General features: G+C 44.9%; 3 protein-coding genes across 3 annotated transcripts in view; all 3 read right to left on the bottom strand.

The window, feature by feature from the left end:
• The window catches only part of ttn.2 (titin, tandem duplicate 2), a 260,191-nt gene that overhangs the window by 176,398 nt on the left and 64,777 nt on the right, over positions 1 to 19,016 (bottom strand). Inside the window, 3 exon segments of the mRNA XM_079665865.1 lie at positions 8,641 to 9,204; positions 9,491 to 9,769; positions 10,441 to 14,256. Coding sequence (XP_079521991.1) covers positions 8,641 to 9,204; positions 9,491 to 9,769; positions 10,441 to 14,256 — 4,659 coding nt within the window.
• LOC307027939 (titin-like) lies at positions 143 to 6,260 on the bottom strand. Its single transcript, XM_079662633.1, has 11 exons — positions 6,161 to 6,260; positions 5,775 to 6,056; positions 4,950 to 5,228; positions 4,138 to 4,416; positions 3,536 to 3,814; positions 3,153 to 3,440; positions 2,780 to 3,058; positions 1,977 to 2,258; positions 993 to 1,271; positions 621 to 899; positions 143 to 529 (listed from the first exon to the last, which is right to left on the bottom strand). Exons 2-11 carry the CDS (start codon positions 5,932 to 5,934, stop codon positions 207 to 209), a joined length of 2,727 nt encoding a protein of 908 aa, XP_079518759.1. The 5' UTR covers positions 5,935 to 6,056; positions 6,161 to 6,260; the 3' UTR covers positions 143 to 206.
• LOC307027940 (SPEG neighbor protein-like) lies at positions 7,074 to 7,908 on the bottom strand (the record flags this gene model as incomplete). The annotated part of the gene is made up of 3 exons (XM_079662634.1): positions 7,807 to 7,908; positions 7,444 to 7,725; positions 7,074 to 7,357 (listed from the first exon to the last, which is right to left on the bottom strand). Exons 2-3 carry the CDS (start codon positions 7,616 to 7,618, stop codon positions 7,074 to 7,076), a joined length of 459 nt encoding a protein of 152 aa, XP_079518760.1. The 5' UTR covers positions 7,619 to 7,725; positions 7,807 to 7,908.

Below are 19,016 nucleotides of genomic sequence, written 5' to 3' on the forward strand. Positions count from 1 at the left end.
CTGGATCAGTTTGTGTTTCACACCACTAGAGACTTTGCTCCCGTCTTTCTGCCACTCCACAGAGATGGGCAGCGAACCAGATATTTTGCAACTGATCTGAACAAAGGAGCCCAATATCTCCCCCATGTCTACCAGAGGCTTGCTGAAGCTCGGGGGAATCACTTGTTCTGTTACCAAAATACATTTTAGGAAAAGGTAATTAGACTTTATTCAACATGTACTACAGGAGTTTTACGTTTTGCACACCAACCTAGAACGATCACTTTGACTTTGCAGCTGCAGCTACTGATGTGGTTTGCCACCTCGAACACATACTCTCCTTCGTCCTCTTTCTGAGCCGACTGAACCCTGAGGCTGCTCATTTTGTTCTCAAAGGTCAGCTTATGCTGCCTAATGGACTGAAGCTCCTTTCCATTCTTCATCCATTTCACTTTGAGCTCAGGGGAGCCCGTCACCTTACAGTCCAGACTGACTGGATCTCCGACTGTAACCTTAATCGCTTCAGGTTTTTCTGTGATCTGAGGCGGCTCTACAATGCAAAAGGACATTCAAACAGTTTATAACGTTCCCAACAGAGTTAGAAAAGATTGGAAGCCATCATTAGTTTAGCAAAAGTATACCTTGCACAGTTAGCGTGGCAAAGCACTTCTCCTGCCCGGCCTCGTTCACCACCTGGCAGGTGTACTTCCCGCCATGTGTTGCTTCACAGGCGGGAATCCTGAGAGTGGCCACATTGTTCTCAAATGTTCTCTCAATCTTTGCATTCTCCAAAATCCAGTTCTCATCTTTTTGCCATTGTACAGAGAGAGTTGGAGAACCCTTCACAACACACTTAAACTCTGCCATTTTACCGAGAACAGTGGCAGTGTCCTCGAGCCTCTGGGTAAATGTTGGTGGTTCTATTACAATAAAAAACAATGAAGTGTTAAAGGAAACGTTGAGTTTTTACCTCAGAGATAGATATGTGGAGTTGTATTTCTGATTAGACCGACCTTTGAGGTTTAGCGTAGTCTTACAAGTACAGCTCCCGACCTCATTAGAAACCGTGCACTGGTATTCACCGACGTCTACGGCGTCACACTTGTGCACCTCTAGCCTCACAGTGTCGTTCAGCTGGGAGAAGCCATGCTTAGCACTTGGTTTGATCTCCTTTGCATCTTTGTGCCATGTGATCTCAAATGGACCGGTCCCAGCGACCTGACACTCAAAGCAGGCGCTAGAGGCCTTCACAACATCAGCCGCAGAAAGCTCTCTAATAAGTGATGGCGGTTCTGAGACGGGAAAACAAACTGTTAACTAAAAGATTTTTCGTAACAGTGGATTATTTCCTCAATATGTTAAAATGCAGACTATGTTTACATTTGGAGGCAAAGTTTCCCAAATAAAGGTTTCTATATGGTTTAAGTCAGAACTTGGAGTGACCCAATAAGCAACATCAACTAGGGCTGGGCGATATCTAGATAACGCTATATACCCAATATACTGAATATAGCATGTTTTCTGATAACTGAATGAATGACCAACCTGTAAACCAACTTTCTACACAACGGTGTGAACTGAAAGGTATCATCTCATTTAATTCCAAACTTAAATTCAGTTCAGCTGGAGACCAGCTTGCTTCTGGCATTTAACTGAGCTAATGTAAAGTGTGAAGTAAAACCAAAGCAGAAATCTTAAAATGATATTTCCTCAACATGTATTTAGTAAATGCCTTGTTATCTTAAATTAAGAAAAGGTTAGTAGGTATGTTTGATTTTTGCAAATTATAATTCAATCGACCAAATAAAAAGATAATATTAAATGATGCCCCAGCCCGACTCCGGACCAGAATTCCTAGCGGTAAAGTGTCTACAAGTACAACAGCAATCAATGGCCTATAAAACCATCTAGAACACGTGGCCTCTAAAGTGTTTGGGAACCAATGCCTCCATCCTATATTTTTCAAACTCTGCTTTCAGTCTTCTGACTGGACTAACCTTTGACCTTGAGCTCCATGCTACAGCTCTCGCTGCCGGCCTCGTTGCGGGCCTCGCAGTAGTAAAGCCCGCTGTCTTTGGTTTCAGCGCCACACACCTCCAGCGTGACCACAGAGTTAACAAACACCATCTTGTACCGATCGCTGGGGCTGATCTCAGAGCCTTCCCTGAACCAGCAGATGTCCATCTCAGGCGTGCCGGTCACCTGGCACTCAAACATTTTACTCTGACCGGGACGGACCACGGACAACCGAGCGGGGGTCCGTGTGAACTTAGGGGGCTCTAAGGAACAACATAAAATGATAAATGTGACTTTGACGAAAAAAAACTGATCTCTATGAAGTTCATAAAATATGTTTCCATCCAAGTGTTGCTCAAAGCCTTTGGGGAGAGATGTGGTGAGTTTCTTAAGAGCCCTCTTATAGCCCTCTTCTCTTTGATTCTGTTTGCACAGTTTAGGCTTATGGAAATACTTCCTGTCATTTTGGAGTCATCCAAAAAGATCCATATATTCCATGAATTAAAATCTGTTTGAACAACTTATTTCTTCTTCATAAATGTAATGCTTTTTCCATGTACCATTTGCAGGCGATTTGCTCGCCACTGAAAGGCAAGCTGATGCTACGGTTCAAAGTCACCTCCGACAGCAGTGAACACACTACTGTCTTTAGAATGCTCTGCACCAGAAGAACCATGGTCAGCATGAAGTACAGGGATCAAAGTGATTCTGTAATAGCATTTCCTTTAAGAACAAATGGATGGAGACATATTGACTGGCTCAGTTTCAAAAAGGGAATATTAACCTTTCACAAAGAGTGTAGCCTGACAGGAAGTGGAGCCCACATCGTTCTGGATCTCACAGACAAACTCTCCAGAGTCAGAGGTTTTTGCAAAGAAAAGCTCCAAAGAGCTTGAGGTATTGTCTTTGACCACATTGCAGTCAGCACTGGATGCAATCTCCTTCCTGTTTTTAAACCATTTGGTGGTGAGTGGCGGCGTGCCAGACATCAGAACATTAAACTGGACCTTTGAGCCCGGCAACACATTCATGGATTCAGGCTTTTCAAGAATGCATGGTGGTTCTGGAAGAGAAAACACGAAATAATGCTTGAGATAAAACCTTTGTGTCGTTGTGTACCTACTGATGAATACCACATATTGAATGTGTGTGCAAACCTTTGACGAACAAGATGCCGGAGCACTGCACGGTCCCCGCTTTGTTTTTAGCGATGCAGGTATAGCTGCCGCTCTCTTTACCGTTTAGGTTAGAGATTTCCAGAAAAGCAACATTTTCAAAGAATGTGCTTTTGTGTTTCTCATCAGTCTGGATCTCTTTCTCATCTTTGTACCATTGAATGGTTATCGGCAGAGAGCCGGATACAAGGCACTCCAGATGAGCAAACGATCCTTTGATACCTTCGGTCTGCTTCAGTTTTCTCGTAAAAGAAGGGGGAATGATTTGATCTGACATAGATGGAGGAAGAGAGAGGTGAGAAACAAATCTTCAAAGTTAGATGTTGTTAAATTAAACTGATATTAGGTACTCGTTAACCACTGACCGAGGACGGTGAGTGTGGCCTCGCAAGAACTTTGTCCGACATCATTTGAGACCTCGAAGGTGTAGTCACCACTGTCACCTTTCTCAGTTTTGATCATCTTGAGCACAGAGCTGGTGTCTGTGCTCTGAACTTTATATCTCTGGCCTGAGCTCAGCTCCTTGCCGGCCTTCAGCCATCTGGCCTTCAGCGGCTTGGTGCCTAAGAACCGGGCCTCCAGCGTGGCCGGATCGCCCTGAGTGACGCTGATGGACTTGGCCTCCTCTGTGACCTTCGCCGGCTCTGAGACGCCAAACAAAACAGTCAGCAGCGAATTTCAAATCTGACCAATAACTGAACTCAATGAAAGAGATAAGATTTGAGAGTTGCATTTGGTCCTTGTCAACTTGTTAGGTCGTACAATTATCGTCCGACAAATGTCTGTTGAGGAATTTAAAGTCCAAAAGGCGTAATGTCATGATTCGTATCATTTCTATCGATGTCTTAAACACCTTGTTGTGCATTTGAGGGACATTTCCTGCGAGTAAACTTTTTAATGTGTGACTTCACAAGCTGATAAGGATTTCCTGCACCAATCAAAAGAGTTCTCAAGGTTCCTAACAAACCTTTGACTGTCACCACAGCAGAGCAGGTCTGGCTGCCGGCCTGGTTCTGCGCCTGGCACGAGTATTTGCCGCCATGTTTGCTCTGCAGGTTGTCGAAGTGCAGCAGCGCGGTGTTGTTCTCGTAAGTAAACTGAATGTTTTCAGCCTCTTTGAGCTCGTGGTTGTCTTTGGTCCAGGACACGCTCATGGGCTCAGAGCCCTTCAGAGAGCACTGCAGAGAGACCTCGCTGCCAACCAGGGAGCTGAGGCTCTCCAGCTTTTTCACAAACGACGGTGGTTCTACAGGGAAACATTTTATGTTTAATACTGGCTTCTCTATATTAGCCTCGCAAAGTCAGAACCCATCCTGCAAGCTCAGTCTTCTCTGTGGTACTTGAGTGGACTTTCCATGTATAGAAATCCAACTGTCAAAGGAGATCGTTTAAGATTGGGATTTTGAAGGTCGAACCTTGTTTTTTTAACAGAAGCAAAAGCCAATTAGCCCCTAGAAGTCCAACATATTTGTCTAACTGCTGTAGAAAGGGTAATTCTGTCTACCCTTAATATACAGAGCAAGTCTGTCCTTCCCACATTTGGAAACCTTCGACCTATGAGAGATTTCCTCTGATCCGAATTGAGGATCTATGGCTAGAGGGTGAACAGAGTTGTCCAGATTGTAAAAACATCAGAGACATCTTTCAGGATCCTTACTTTAAGTTGATCAAGAAACAAAGCATCCTTAAGCAAATGCCTTCTGAGCGTTGCCAGTTCAGGGTGAGTCTTTGCGAGGCTACGTGTTGGATTATCAAATGGTCAATAGCTTCTAAACCAACCTTTTAGCGTTACTTGACAATCGCAGGAGGCCTTCCCCACCTCATTCTCTACAGTACACTGGTACAACCCCACGTCTCCTGCCTCCACTGCCAGCACCTGCAGCGCTATCAGGTCGTCCTTCACTGTGATCCTGTGCCTCTTGTCATTCCTAATCGGCTTAGTGTTTTTATAAAAGGACACAGTGAAGGGCACTGAACCGGAGACCTGGCCCTCCAGCCTCATCTCAGAGCCTTTCACAACATCTCTGGGCTCCAAGCTACGCACAAACAATGGCGGATCTAGAAGAGAACAGCGGATACAGGTTTGACATATGATGATGCCAAAAAATCTAAATAACAAGATTCAACTAGAGTTGTATTGTGGAGATGAAGATTATTTTTCTGATTTCTTATCCCAATGGAAAGGCCACGCCCAGTTTAGGCTTCACTCTCGACAGTGGTTTTCAGTGATGTCCTCATCCACCAGGGGGTGTGGTGTCTTTACATGATAATGGAGTGTTCAGGTTAGAAAGACCCCAACGTACGGCCCCTTGAAGTCTGATTTGAACTCTATAATTAGGGTTAGGATTCAGAATAGCTGAAAGCTGTAGTATTATACTTTTTGCTTTATAGCTTTTGTGTCTTATGTGTGTCATACAGGAGTGCTCTTCTGTACACATGTCACAACGTTGTTCAGCTAACAATGGCTAATGATTTCTAACTCAAGGTAAAAAGCATAAATGCTGATGGTCCTTTGAACCGAAGAAAGAAAAAAAGGTCTTCAAAGCCACAATAAAACTCTTAATTTCCTAAAAGTATTGGAGTGAAATGATTCCTGAAACTAACCTTTGATAGTCACTGTGCTGCTGCAGCGGTCACTGCCAGCCTCGCTGGACGCCACACACACATATTCTCCCCTATCCTCCACTGCACTGTTGACTATTTCCAGAGAGGCCACTAAGTCAGTTAAAGTCATTTTGTATTTAGCACTGGAGCTGATCTCCATCTCGTCCTTGAACCATTTAAAAGAGATGACGGGGCTGCCCGTTACTTTGCACTCCAGCGAGGCGGAGTCGCCGCTGGTAACAAGTTTGGTGGCCTCGAGTTTCCTCACGAACACGGGCGGTTCTGAGAGAAGAGGTTAACATTCATTATCAGACAGAAGACATTATGTTAGTATCCAAAGAGACATTGATGTCAAGACATGTTCATGCAGCTGCACGCGTAAACACCTTTCACAAAGAGGACTGCGGTGCAGTCCACCTTCCCAGCATCATTGGACACTTGGCATGTGTACTTCCCAGAGTCACTGGGTTTCACTGAGTTTAGCTCCAAAGAGCTGGAAGAGGCGTCTTTCTTTATGAAGTATGAGCCTCCAGACACAATCTCTTTCTCCTCTCTGAACCACTTCACAGCTAACGGAGCTGTTCCAGTGAAGCCCGTTTTGAAGGAAACTGTGGTTCCTGGTTTAACATCCTGGTTGTTTGGTTTTGCTGTAAACAATGGGGGCTCTAGAGGCCATGAAATAAACAAATATACATTTCATGTTAGCATGAAATAACTCAAGGATTGTACAGAAAAGAATAAAAGCACAACATTAGCCAAGTGTTTATAACCTTTGACATAGAGCGTGCCGCTGGTTTCCTTAAAGCCGGCAGAATTGGTTGCTCTGCATTTGTAAACTCCAGAGTCGGCCTTCTCCAGCTTTATAACTCTCAGCGCAGCAGAGCTGTCTTTGAATTCAGGCTGGAATTTGGATCCAGACTTGATCTCCTGGTCGTCTTTGAACCAAGATATGGTCATGGGTTGGGACCCAGACACTTTACATTCCATGGAGACGTCATTACCAATGTTACCGTCAACCCTTTTCAGGGACTTGGTGAACGTTGGAGGCATTATCCGATCTGGTTGTTGAAGAAAAAACATGCATTATCACAATTTCATACAGTTTTCAAAAAGAGTCACTCAACTCAAATCTAAAAGACAACACTTTGCACCCTGTGTTTGGTTCTAGGTTTAAGACTTTAGCTTGATGTTAGTCCATGGGAATACAGTGTGTCAAAGTCCGGTTCCTTTTAGTCATGAACATAATCAACCACTTTAGATTTTGCAAGAACAAATATTAAAGAAGAGTAAAACCGGGAGCTAACCTAAGATGGTGACCGAGCATGTGCACTGGTCTTTGCCGACTTTATTGGACACTTCCATCTTATACTCTGAAGTGTCTCCTCTTTCTGCCGTGAGGATCTTCATGGTGGCCACGTTGTCCTTCAGAGTCATCTTATATTTACGGCCACTGATCATCTCCTTCCCGTCTTTAAACCACTTCACTTTCAGGTCTGGGCTTCCAGAGATGGTGCACTCCAAAGTGGCTGAATCCCCTGCGGTCACACTAATGGACTCTGCAGGTTCTACCACTCTCGCAGGTTCTGGGATGAGACAGATTCCATATAAGACACTAGAACCTATAGAACTACAACAACATAGGAAATAAGAAGCATCTGCAGAAACCAACCTTGCACGGTCAAGGTAGCTTCGCATTTCAGTTGGCCAGCCTGGTTCTCAGCTGTGCACGAATACTTTCCGCCATGGCTGATGGCCACGGTCGTTATCGACAAGCTAGCAACATTGTTCTCAAACACCATCTTGATGTTTGAATCGTCATCTCTCAGTATCTCAGAGTCTTTCATCCATTTCACTGTGATGGGCGCCGAGCCCTTTATGGTCCCCTGGAGTTTTACTGTATTTCCCAACACCGCTGTAGCACTCTCAACCCTCTTTGAGAAAGTGGGAGGCTCTACAGAAACATTTCAATAGTTAACAAGTGAATTTAAAAGATGACACTAATAACACCTTTAGTCAGCTCAGGAATACTAACCTTTAAGTTTAGCTACAGCCTTAGTGGTGACTTTGCCCACATCATTGGATATGACACACTGATAATCTCCAACATCTGCGCTCTCAAAGGTCTGGATCTCCAGCCTCGATAACGAATCCTGGGAGATTATTTTATGTTTCTGATCACTGGAGATGGCTTTCTTATTTTTTACCCAGCTGATTTCAAAGGGAGCTGTTCCTGCAATCTCACACTCCATCTGAGTGGATGCTCCCTTCACCGCCTCAACTGTCTGCAGCTCTTTTCTAATGGACGGTGGCTCTGAGAGTCAAAAAGGTGTATGCAGTTAATACCAAAGCTTTCCTGAATTACACAGAGGGTTCATTTAATGCAAGACTTGACAAACCTTTGACAGCTATAAGAGTGTTGCAGCTCTCGCTGCCGGCATTATTGGACACCTCACAGGTGTAACTCCCACTGTCTGTGATCAGGAGGTTCAGTATTTCCAAAGAGGCAACGCCGCTCTTGAAAGATATTTGATATTGTTCTCCATCACTGAGCTCTCTCTCATTCCAGAACCAGTGGATGTGCAGCTGAGGCGATCCTTTTACGGAGCACTGTAAGCGTGCAGCTATACCTTGTTTCCATGTTATCTTATTTTCCATTTTCTTTACAAAGGTAGGGGGCTCTGAAAGGAGTGTTTAGTTCAAAAACACCAAGATCATTGTCAGAAGAGACACAGGAAAGAAACAAAAGACAGAAAAGTGCGTAAAGAAGACAGAAGACAGAAGGTAGCAGTGCATAGTGTTAGCATCAGCTTGTCAGCAGTAATCCACTTTATCAAATCTAACGCAAAGATCACCTTTAAGATCTTACCTTGAACTGACACCTCAGCCTCGCAGGATGAGCTGCCTGCCTCATTTGCGGCTGTGCACACATATTTCCCAGAGTCCTTCAGCTTAGACTTGGGGATCTCAACAACAGCCACCTTATCCTCAAAGGACAGTTTACAATCCATGCTCTGGTGGACCTTTTTGCCATCCCTGGTCCAGGTGACGGTCACACCAGTGTCCTCGTCCACCTGGCACTCCAGCCTCAGCGGGTCGTTGAGAGCGACTGACGCCGGCTCAACGGTCTGAACAAAGCTGGGCTTGTTGACAACCCTGAGCTCTGTGGTAAACGTAGCAGTGCCAACACTGTTGGAGGCCTTGCACAGGTACACCCCCTGGTCAGCCACAGTAAGACTTTTAATCTGAAGCGAATACTTGTTCTTTTCACATGTCATGACATAGTTCCCTCCGGAGGAGACGGCTATGTTGTCCTTGTGCCAGACAACCTCCATGGGTGATGTCCCAGTGAGTGAGCACTGGAGCATGGCCTGTTTGCCCACATACAAAGTCATTGGGTCTGGTTGTGATACAAATACCGGTGGGTACATTTCTATGGAGAGCAGGTAGAACATACATTAAAGATTTAGTATAATAAAAGGGGGAAAAATACACCAACATGAAAATGAACCTGTGGAATCTCAACAGCTTTAAACAAGAGATCCTCAACCTGTTTATATGTTGCCAAATGTGACACCAGATCCAATTTATGAACTAATCATTTCCACATCGCACCATAGAGGATTCAGGGGGGAAACAAATGCATATAATTCTCTCTCTCTCAAACAGACACTTGTAAAGCAGTAAATGGGAACAAAAAGGTCCCATCAGGGTCTTACCAGTGACGATGAGCGAGGCGGTGCAGCTGGCAGTGCCGTGCTGGTTTGAAGCCTTGCAAGTGTATTCACTACTGTCGGCTTTGATTGGGTTCAGCAGCTCCAGGGAGGAGCTGTTGTGGCGGCTGAGGATCCTGTACTTGTCACTCTGTTTGATCTCGACGGTAGATTTGTACCATTTGAAAGTCACACCTGGAGCATCCTCGATTTCACATTCGAACTTGGCTTGTCCGCCGATGTTTATGTCCAAGGGTTGGATTTTCTGCCTAAAGACAGGTGGCACTGAGGCACAAACAGACAAAAACAGGAAAAAAGTCAGTCATGGAATCTATGAACTCTTAAAAATAACAACTGACATATCAGGAACAGGAATGGAGGGAATGTGGAACAATGGTGGATACAGGAGTGACTGTGGAGGAGAAACATAGCAAGAACATTAGCCCCATCATTTCACTGCTTTCATTGTGCAGGATAGTCATGGGGCTAGGGTTCAGGCTGAAGGAAAAGAAAGGTTGTGAAAGATGAAGCAATGTCCGGGTGATCCCTGAGAGCATGCAGAGACATTGTGGAGAGAATGGACCTGAAGGATTGTGATGGGTTGAAACACAAGGAACCTGTGACCATGGAAAGACCATGAAAGTTACCTAAAGGCCAGGATCATGACCACCATTAAAGCGAGACGCTACAAAGTGTGAAGCTACATTTGAATGGCCGTGACAATCCTGGCCTTTAGGCATCATACGAAGAGGTGGAAGACACAAGAAATGGTGAGTTAGTACCACCCAGTGACCCGCTGAAGGTGCTCATGCCGAGCTATGAAATGAAAAAGAGACCAAAATGACCGGAGCATCATTTCATGTGAGGTCTTGAATGAACCAGTGAATGATTAGTCGTTCTCGGAGGAAGTGTGATGAATGGATGAATGAAAGAATAACTTGATCCTGTTATCAAACCTCTTGAGACCACAGTGAGTCTTGAAGACGTTGTAGTCCTGCCGGCTTCATTCTCAGCCTCACAAACATATTCTCCTTGATGCTTCTCCTTCACAACTTTGTTGATAACCAATGTGTATGTGTCGAGGTCTTTGCAACACTTGAACTCTTTGCCAGATTTGACCAATTGCCCATTGAAAAACCAGTTTACCTTTGTGACACACTTAATGGTGCTGCTAAATGTTACTTTACTATCCTCATCTATGGATATGTCTTCGAGGGAGACGACTATAACGGGGATTTCTCTCTGCTCTGACCTGGATACTGTGATTTCCTCTGTGAAGGTCTCCTCCCTGTGCTCCTGGATGCTAAAGCCCACCACCTGTTCAGTAGGAACGGTGGTGGGAGGCAGGGTCATGGTTAAAAGAGTCGCACCTACATCTTTCTCCCTGCTCGTCATGGTAACTGACCTCACTTCCTGCCTTGACACCTGTAGCGACTGCTCAAAAGCCATGTGGGACTCTGTGGAAACTTTGATTTGGGATGTCTGCTCCATCTTTGCTGCCTTGGATTCCTGCACCTCAACCCGCTGCTCAGCTGAAGCACTTTTAACCGCCACGTTGGACTCAGTTTTCAGTGCAGCAGCCTGAGATTTAACGGCAGTGAAACCTACGGCACTCTCTGCCACGCTCACAGTCTCCACCATGGATGACAGCATTTGCTTAGAGTGTGCCGAGGCGACCTGCGCCCTCTGAGGTTTGTCTAGCTGCATAGTGCCCGGCTGCTCCGAGGTGAGAACCTGGGCTTCCTGGTACACTATGGAGTGGAAAGCAGCCTGCAGTTCAGTCCTGAGGTCAGCGGTCTGAGGGTATGTACCCTCAATAGCCAGCGTGATCTCCATGGGGGCACCTGTGGTCGTGATCAGGTATGTAAACATGGCCCGCTTCGGCTCTTTTTGAACCTTGACTTCCTGTACTTCTACAGCATGCAACCTCCCTACGACGTCAGCCAGTAACACCGGCTGGTCGCTGGCCACAGCCGACTGCAGGGCGTCTCTGAGCTGGTGCCGGATATTCAGACTGAAGGGTTTAGGGATCTGAATCACAAAGGTCATCTCTTTGGGAAGAGAGGTAGTGTCTTTGGACTCTGACGCCATAAGGGACAGTTTGGGCTGCCTGGTGACAGATACTGTAGTGGACTTAGACTTGGAGATCTCCTGAGAGAGCTCACCGGTCAGCACTCGCTTCTCGTCCATCACGATGGACTGCCTGACTGACTGGCCCTCCTGGATTTGAACAGCAAAGTCCTGTTGGGCCGCCTCTAGAATGACACTACTCTCAGTGGACATCTCCTTCTCCTCTATCTGGACTGGCTCGGTGGGGAGTTTTGGCTCCACAGCCATCTGGCAGGTGAATTTATCCACCGCTGTAAGACCCTCAGTGTGGTCCTCCTGTAGGGCCCGACTCTCCGTCACAGTGGTGACATGCATCACGTTCGAGCGATCCTCCTTCTGTACCAAAGCTCGCTGCTGCTTTACATCCGAGGTGACTGGCGTCTCCTTTGGGAGCGTCATGGGCTGGAAGGAGAGCTGCAGGATGTTCTGAGGCCTAGGCTCAGTCCGGAGTTGCGACTGAATGCCGGTCACGGACAAATCCAGCTCTGTGTGATAATCTGCTGTCAGCTCCCTTCTCTCCTCTGAGGTAGCTGCATGACTTCTAGTCTTTTCCTGTTTCTGAGCCGCGACCTGCTGGTCAGGCTTCTCAATAACGAGAATACCCTCTTTGGGCAGCGCCTCCACAGGTTGGGTTGACTGCCGATGCAGCAGAGTACGAGACTCTTTCTGGGGCTGGATGGTCATGGAGCTAGCCTTTGCCTCGAATGCTGACGTGTCCTCACAAACTACTGTCTTCTGCTCGTCCTGGCTAACGGCATGCAGCAGAGTCGGGCTCTTCCTGGCTCCTGCCTGCTCTGCTGCTGGTTTCTCACAGGTGAAGCTCTTCTCAGATGGAAGGAGGTCCTGATCTGTGATCACCTGCAGGTGCAACAACTGCTCTCCTTCTACCTGGGACTGAACGGACATGGCACTGTCCAGACTGGGAAGCTGCTGTGTGAGCTCAGCCTGGAGCATTTGCTTCTCTTCAGCAGTTAGAGCACCCTTTATTATTGTATCCTTACAAAGATGGGCTGTCTCCTCAGAGGGCCTCTGCATGGAGAACTTAGTCTCCTTGGAAAGAGTCTGTTTGGACTCGCTAACTGACGCTAAGACAGGTCGGTGCTGTTCTTTCTTTACAGACGGCTTCACAGCAGAATCTGCTGTTGCTAAATCTGTGGTGTGGCCCTCTGAAAGCACCCGTTTCTCTGCAGATTGGGCAGAGTATAAAATCTTAATCCCCTCCTTAACCTTATAACCCTTCTCTGCCTGGGATTCTGGGATCTCCTGAGACTGCTCTCTAAGGATGGGCAGCTGTGACTGGACCTGATGCCCGCTGACTAAATGTTTAGGCTCTGATGTGGGCCTGACAGAAGCGGACTTCCGGTCGGACAGGGGGTCTGTGCTAACAGTAGACAGCGGTGTGAGCTCCTCAGCGACAGCCGACATCACCATTGACCTCCTCTCTCGAGCCGCCTGAAGCTCGATGACCTCAGGGCTCAGAATGCGGTCACAGTGCTGCTCTGTGAAGTCCTGACTCTCCTCTATGGAGGACGTAAACGCCGCCATGTGAAGCTGCTTCACAGGGACTGTGGAAACCTGAGCTGGGTGGGTGGGAACCACCGACACCCGCTCCTCTACCTCAAGAGACTGGAGCACTGCTGCTTGGTGGGTCAGCTGCTCACGGTGGATAGTGGCGGCGGAGATATCTAGTTCTCTAAGCGGGCCCACTTGCTCACTGGGAATGACCTGCTGGTCTTCAGTCCCGATGGTGTAAACCATCTGATCAGACCTGGATCTGTCCTGACCCGGGAGGCTAACCTGGTACAGACGAGACTCTGTTGCTTGTTCTGTCATTGAAACCTTATAGCCTTTCTTCTGAACCGTGGTCACCTGCTCCTGTTTCCGTGAAACAGAGACAGTTTCTCTGAACACAACGAGCTCTGCACTACAGGACGCCTCACCTAAATGGTTGGAGGCCTTGCATGTGTAGAGGCCGCTATCTTCCTGTTTGACGCTCTTAATATTGACAAAGCCAGATCCATCTGGGTTGGCTTTCACGATACAGTTTCTACTGGGCTGGATCTGGAAAGCCCCTTTGAACCACCTCACATCGGGCATTGGATCACCGCTGGCGTTGTAACTAAAGGAAACCTCTCCTCCCTCTGAGCAGCGCACAGGTTGAATCTGAACTGTGAACGTTGGAGGTTGACCCGTGATCTTAAACATCTTCTCTACCCATTTCTCCGCCTGGCTAACATCATGCTTCTTAACCTCGAGGTACGTGGTGCAGGTTGTCTGGCCTAGTCGGTTGGTGGCGGTGCAGGAGTACTCGCCCTCATACTCGGTTGTGACCTTTGTGATGACTAACGTATACTCCTCTTTCTCCTCTATCAGCCTGTATATGGACGAGCTCTGAATCGCTTTTCCATTGTGAGACCATTTAACGGTCGGTTTTGGAAAGCCGGACAGTCTAACGGTGAGTCTAGCCGTCTCCCCGGTGGTGACCGCTGCCGGGGCGAGCTGGCTGAGGAAAACTGGCTTTTCTTTTTTCTTCTCTAAAGAGGAAGAGTAGCGTTTGGACTCTGGCGTGAGTTCAAGTGTTTTGGTTTTCTGAGGTAACTGGACCCCAGAGTAGTAGGTCTCCTCTTGCTCCTCCACAGTGGTGATGGTGGTGCTAGTACGCTCTGTTGGAAATATTGAGCATCACTCAAAACAATATCCACAACACAGAAATTCGAATATTAACATTGAATTTGGAAATGCAAGAATTAGGGCTGTCCTTAACCACAGAGACTCTCAAGGTAGATTTAGGATTATTTTTCCAATCAATCATATTTTAAAGTATTGATAAAAATGAAATGCAATCTTACTAAAAATTCTAAAAAAAAGGAGAAATATATCAAAATGAAAAAAGAAAACAACCAAATAAAATAATTGTTTATGACTGTGATTGAGAGAGGAAAGCCCTACTATAAAAAAGAGCAATGAAATACATCACAAGATAAACATATTATAAAAAATAAATATTACCCCAAACGGTTTATGATTCTTGGACATTTTCTCAGCTTAAAAAAGTAGTTTATTTTTCTGATTGTAAATAAAATCAGAAAAATAAAACACTTTTTGGTAATAAGCGTAATTACCAAACGTTCTTCTTTTCTTTTTTTTGCCAAAACGGACCTCAGCAAAATCAGGAATTGTATTGTATTGGCAATAGGCGCTTTCACACCAAGTACTTTGCCGTACTTAGTTCATGAGAACTCTTTAGTTCACAATTTAGTTCATCAGAACTCTTTAGTTCTGATGAACTAAAGAGCAGATCGCATTCACACCGGAATAAGTCCCTGAGGGAAGATTAAGCAAATGAGCCGCTGTCAGTTCTTCTTCTTCTGCTCTGGGTTTACTGGCAGGCCGCAAACCACTTCACGGCGTATACTGCCACCCGGAGTCCCCGGCCGGAAGTCCCCGGAGTTGGGGAAGGCTTCAGTAGAAGCTGCTGGGACTCCCAGCAGCTTCTACTGAAGCCTTCAGAGTAAATCGCCAGAACGCAAACACCTCCTCATCTCCTCCGCTCCCATGTTTTCTTTTGTGTTGCCATAAGTTAGTCTCTCTGCGTTGGTGCGCAGGGCTAATGCTAATGCTAATGCTAATGCTAATAATGCTAATAATGCGAGGATAATAAAATGGCGGCTTCACAAAACCTTTTGGGAGTTTTACGGGGCGTGGTTTGCATTCCGCCCAGCCAATCAGAAATGGGAACCTTTTTCTCCCACGAACGTCCCTGGGGGGTAAAAAGGTTCTCATTAACTAAGTTCTAGTTCCGGATTTTTTTGGTGTGAACGCACATTTTCAGAACTATACTGGGAAAAGTACTCCGGTGTGAAAGCGCCTATTTGTATAAAAAATATCAAATAGGATTAATTATTACACAATAAATATTGTTTTTGACATCTGCATTTTTATTGGATTATTGATACAGAAACCATGTAAACATCGACCAACAGTTTTAACCTGTATGAATTGATTAAAGAGTCCTCTCCTGCTGATGTTCAGGTGTATATCTGTATCTACTTTAAAGAGTTCTCTCCTGCTGATGTTAAGGTGTATATCAGTATGTAGTGTCTCTACTTTAAAGAGTCCTCTCCTGCTGATGTTCAGGTGTATATCAGTATGTAGTGTCTCTACTTTAAAGAGTCCTCTCCTGCTGATGTTCAGGTGTATATCAGTATGTAGTGTCTCTACTTTAAAGAGTCCTCTCCTGCTGATGTTCAGGTGTATATCAGTATGTAGTGTCTCTACTTTAAAGAGTCCTCTCCTGCTGATGTTCAGGTGTATATCAGTATCTACTTTAAAGAGTCCTCTCCTGCTGATGTTCAGGTGTATATCAGTATGTAGTGTCTCTACTTTAAAGAGTCCTCTCCTGCTGATGTTCAGGTGTATATCAGTATCTACTTTAAAGAGTCCTTCCTGCTGATGTTCAGGTGTACATCAGTATGTAGTGTCTCTACTTGAAAGAGTTCTCTCCTGCTGATGTTCAGGTGTATATCAGTATGTAGTGTCTCTACTTTAAAGAGTCCTCTCCTGCTGATGTTCAGGTTTATTTCAGTATGTAGTGTCTCTACTTTAAAGAGTCCTCTCCTGCTGATGTTCAGGTGTATATCAGTATGTAGTGTCTCTACTTTAAAGAGTCCTTCCTGCTGATGTTCAGGTGTATATCAGTATGTAGTGTCTCTACTTTAAAGAGTTCTCTCCTGCTGATGTTCAGGTGTATATCAGTATGTAGTGTCTCTACTTTAAAGAGTCCTCTCCTGCTGATATTCAGCGGAAACCAGAGCCAAGACTGCTTTGACTGGTTAGCTGGCTGGCTCTGTTGTGATTGGTCAACCGCTTACAGATATCCCGCCCTCTTAGCCTATCACGTACAATGTCTTGGAGCGCTAACCAACAGTTGTGTTCCATAGTGACATCACTATGGAACACAATTTAGGGATTTTAGACATTGCAGACCATTGACATGCACTACCACCTATAGAACAAACTACACAAAGCAGAATACGGCCTCCTTGAAAAACAAAAAGAGAAAACTCAGACTCTAACTTTAAATCATTAAATATTTTATTATATAAACTCTGAAACAAACCAACATGACGTCTGTACAAATACACCATGAATTTCCATCTCAATGCCAGATCTTTTATTTATTCATTTACTTATTTCACTGTTTCTACTCATACAATCCTAAAATTACACATATTTACAAAACTTCAAAACTTATACTTAACATCTTTTTAAAGTTTCACATTATTATCCATTTTTTTTAAATGTGTACTACTTATGATTTACCAGCTCGCTTTCAAGTCCTAGAAATATCGTTAACACTCCAAAAAAAAACTAAAAACGTTCTAAACCCCACAGAAACCATAAAACTAATTAGGACAAAATACTCTTGATCGTTTCCAGATTTACTTTTTTGACAGCATTACATTTTAATCTGTGAATTACTTCCTAATAGAGTATCAATAATGCTGTGTGGGTAAATTGAAACTATTCCTTTTTTTTAAATCACTGTTTATTACCCACTGCATGTCATGTTAAGTTATGTAAAATGTGACCTAACAATAACGACTGCCTTCAGCTCACAATGCCGGGATTTATCTCAAAAGTTAAAACACAAACCAACATTTTAAGTTGTATTATTTGTTATTTAAGCTACGATAACTAGTACATGCATTTAATTGGATTTAATTTCTCACATCTACTCTTGCTGTGCTCGTCACTAATTTAACAAACTAAATGTTTAAAAATGTAAATGATATGTATTCCTATTTTTCTTCATAACCATGGGCACATTTCTGAGCTTGTCCATTTTAAAAACAAAAAATACCAATGTACTTTGAGGTCAGTGAGATGTAAAGACTATATACTGTTGTGATTTAAAGTTAAAGCAGCTCACTTTAAAGTGTTACCAGAAAACAAAAGCAAACATGAACCCAGATTTTCTACCAGAACTTAAAAAAGTTTACACAGCTGGCAACAAATAAAGGAAAAAAGCATTTTAAACGCTGCTTGTCATGACTTCGGGCTGGTTGCACAAAGATGACTCTTCTTTTCATTAAGAAGAGTCTCAGCTTAAGTAATTGCGATTTGCAAACAGTTTAAAGCAAACAATGAGAACAAAAAGTCTTAAAATCACTCATAAGGTAAAGATATTTTCTATTTCTGTTAAGTAGTTGCCATACTTATTAAATCCGCCAAGGAGCTTTATGTCTTCGGCTTGGTTAAAAAACGACTGGACTGACTTGTATTAAACTTGGTGGAAGGGTTAATCATGAGCCAATTAAGAAAACGTAAACATTTGGAAAAGTTCTGATAACAGGGACCAGTTCATGACCGATGAGTTTTAGTCATATATGTATCCTTGTAGTTTATCCTTAATACCACAAAAACAACCGTACAGAAGTCAAGCATTAACAATATACAGTCAAATGAATTAGGTAGTAAATGTATCTTCGTGCAACCAGCCCCAGAACCTCAAACCTCTAAAACACCTTGAGCAGCGCGGCAGTCTCGACGTACCCGGCCGTGTTTTGGATTACACATTTGTACTCCCCACCATCACTCTGGGTTGCGTTAGTAATGAGCAGATTGAAATGGCCAGCAGTTTTCTCCTGGATTATACACCTGTCGTTTGTGACTGGGTTTCCATCTTTGTACCACTCTGCGGTGGGGCTTGGTTTACCACTAACGAGACACTGGAGGATAACTGGCGTCCCTACGGCAGCGGTAATGTTAGTCAACGGGATGACGCACTTAGGCGGCGTCTCGGTCACCAGGAACTGGAAGCTACACATATCGGAGGACTTTCCTTTGAACTCTATCTTGTCATCTTTTGCCGGTTCAGCAAACACGTCAAAGTTAATGCTAACGTATTTTTCTCCCTGCTCGTTCATTTCGTGGTCGGTTTTAGCCACCAGCCTCACCGCCCGCTGCGACTCATCTGCCTCCTGCTCAAACTCAAACTCAAGCTCAATTTCAGAGACCTGTTCGCTGTCAAACGACGTGTTGCCAACCACCAAGTCGAACTTCTGCGGCTGGACTTTGGCGCTTCCCAGAGACACAGCAGTCAACTCCCTGCCTCTGGTCTTTCCTGAGAAAGTTTTGGCGTTCAACACGACCAGAGACGCCCGACACAGAGTCTCCCCGACAACGTTGATGGCCCTACAGGTATACACCCCGCTATCCTGTGTTGTGACTTTACAGATCTTCAGGAAGTGGTTGTCTCCGTCGGACGAACACAGGTATTTTTTATTATTGTGAGGCATTTTCTTGTCCCCTTTGAACCAGGACACAATAGGAGAGGGTATTCCCATCAGGGAGCACTCAAACATGACGGCGGTGCCCTCAGGGGTCTCCATGTCACAGATGGGATTAATAAACCTCGGGG

The sequence above is a fragment of the Notothenia rossii genome, assembly GCF_949606895.1.
Source record: "Notothenia rossii genome assembly, chromosome: 2".
NCBI classification, from domain to species: Eukaryota; Metazoa; Chordata; class Actinopteri; order Perciformes; family Nototheniidae; genus Notothenia; species Notothenia rossii.

Coding starts and splice junctions, on each gene's coding strand:
- LOC307027939 (XM_079662633.1), bottom strand. CDS start 5,934: ATGGAGATCAGCTCCAGTGCTAAATACAAAATGACTTTAACTGACTTA. Junction 1,272..1,976: donor CATGGAGCTCAAGGTCAAAG/GTTAGTCCAGTC, acceptor TTCCCGTCTCAG/AACCGCCATCACTTATTAGA. Junction 530..620: donor TGCCACGCTAACTGTGCAAG/GTATACTTTTGC, acceptor TTTGCATTGTAG/AGCCGCCTCAGATCACAGAA.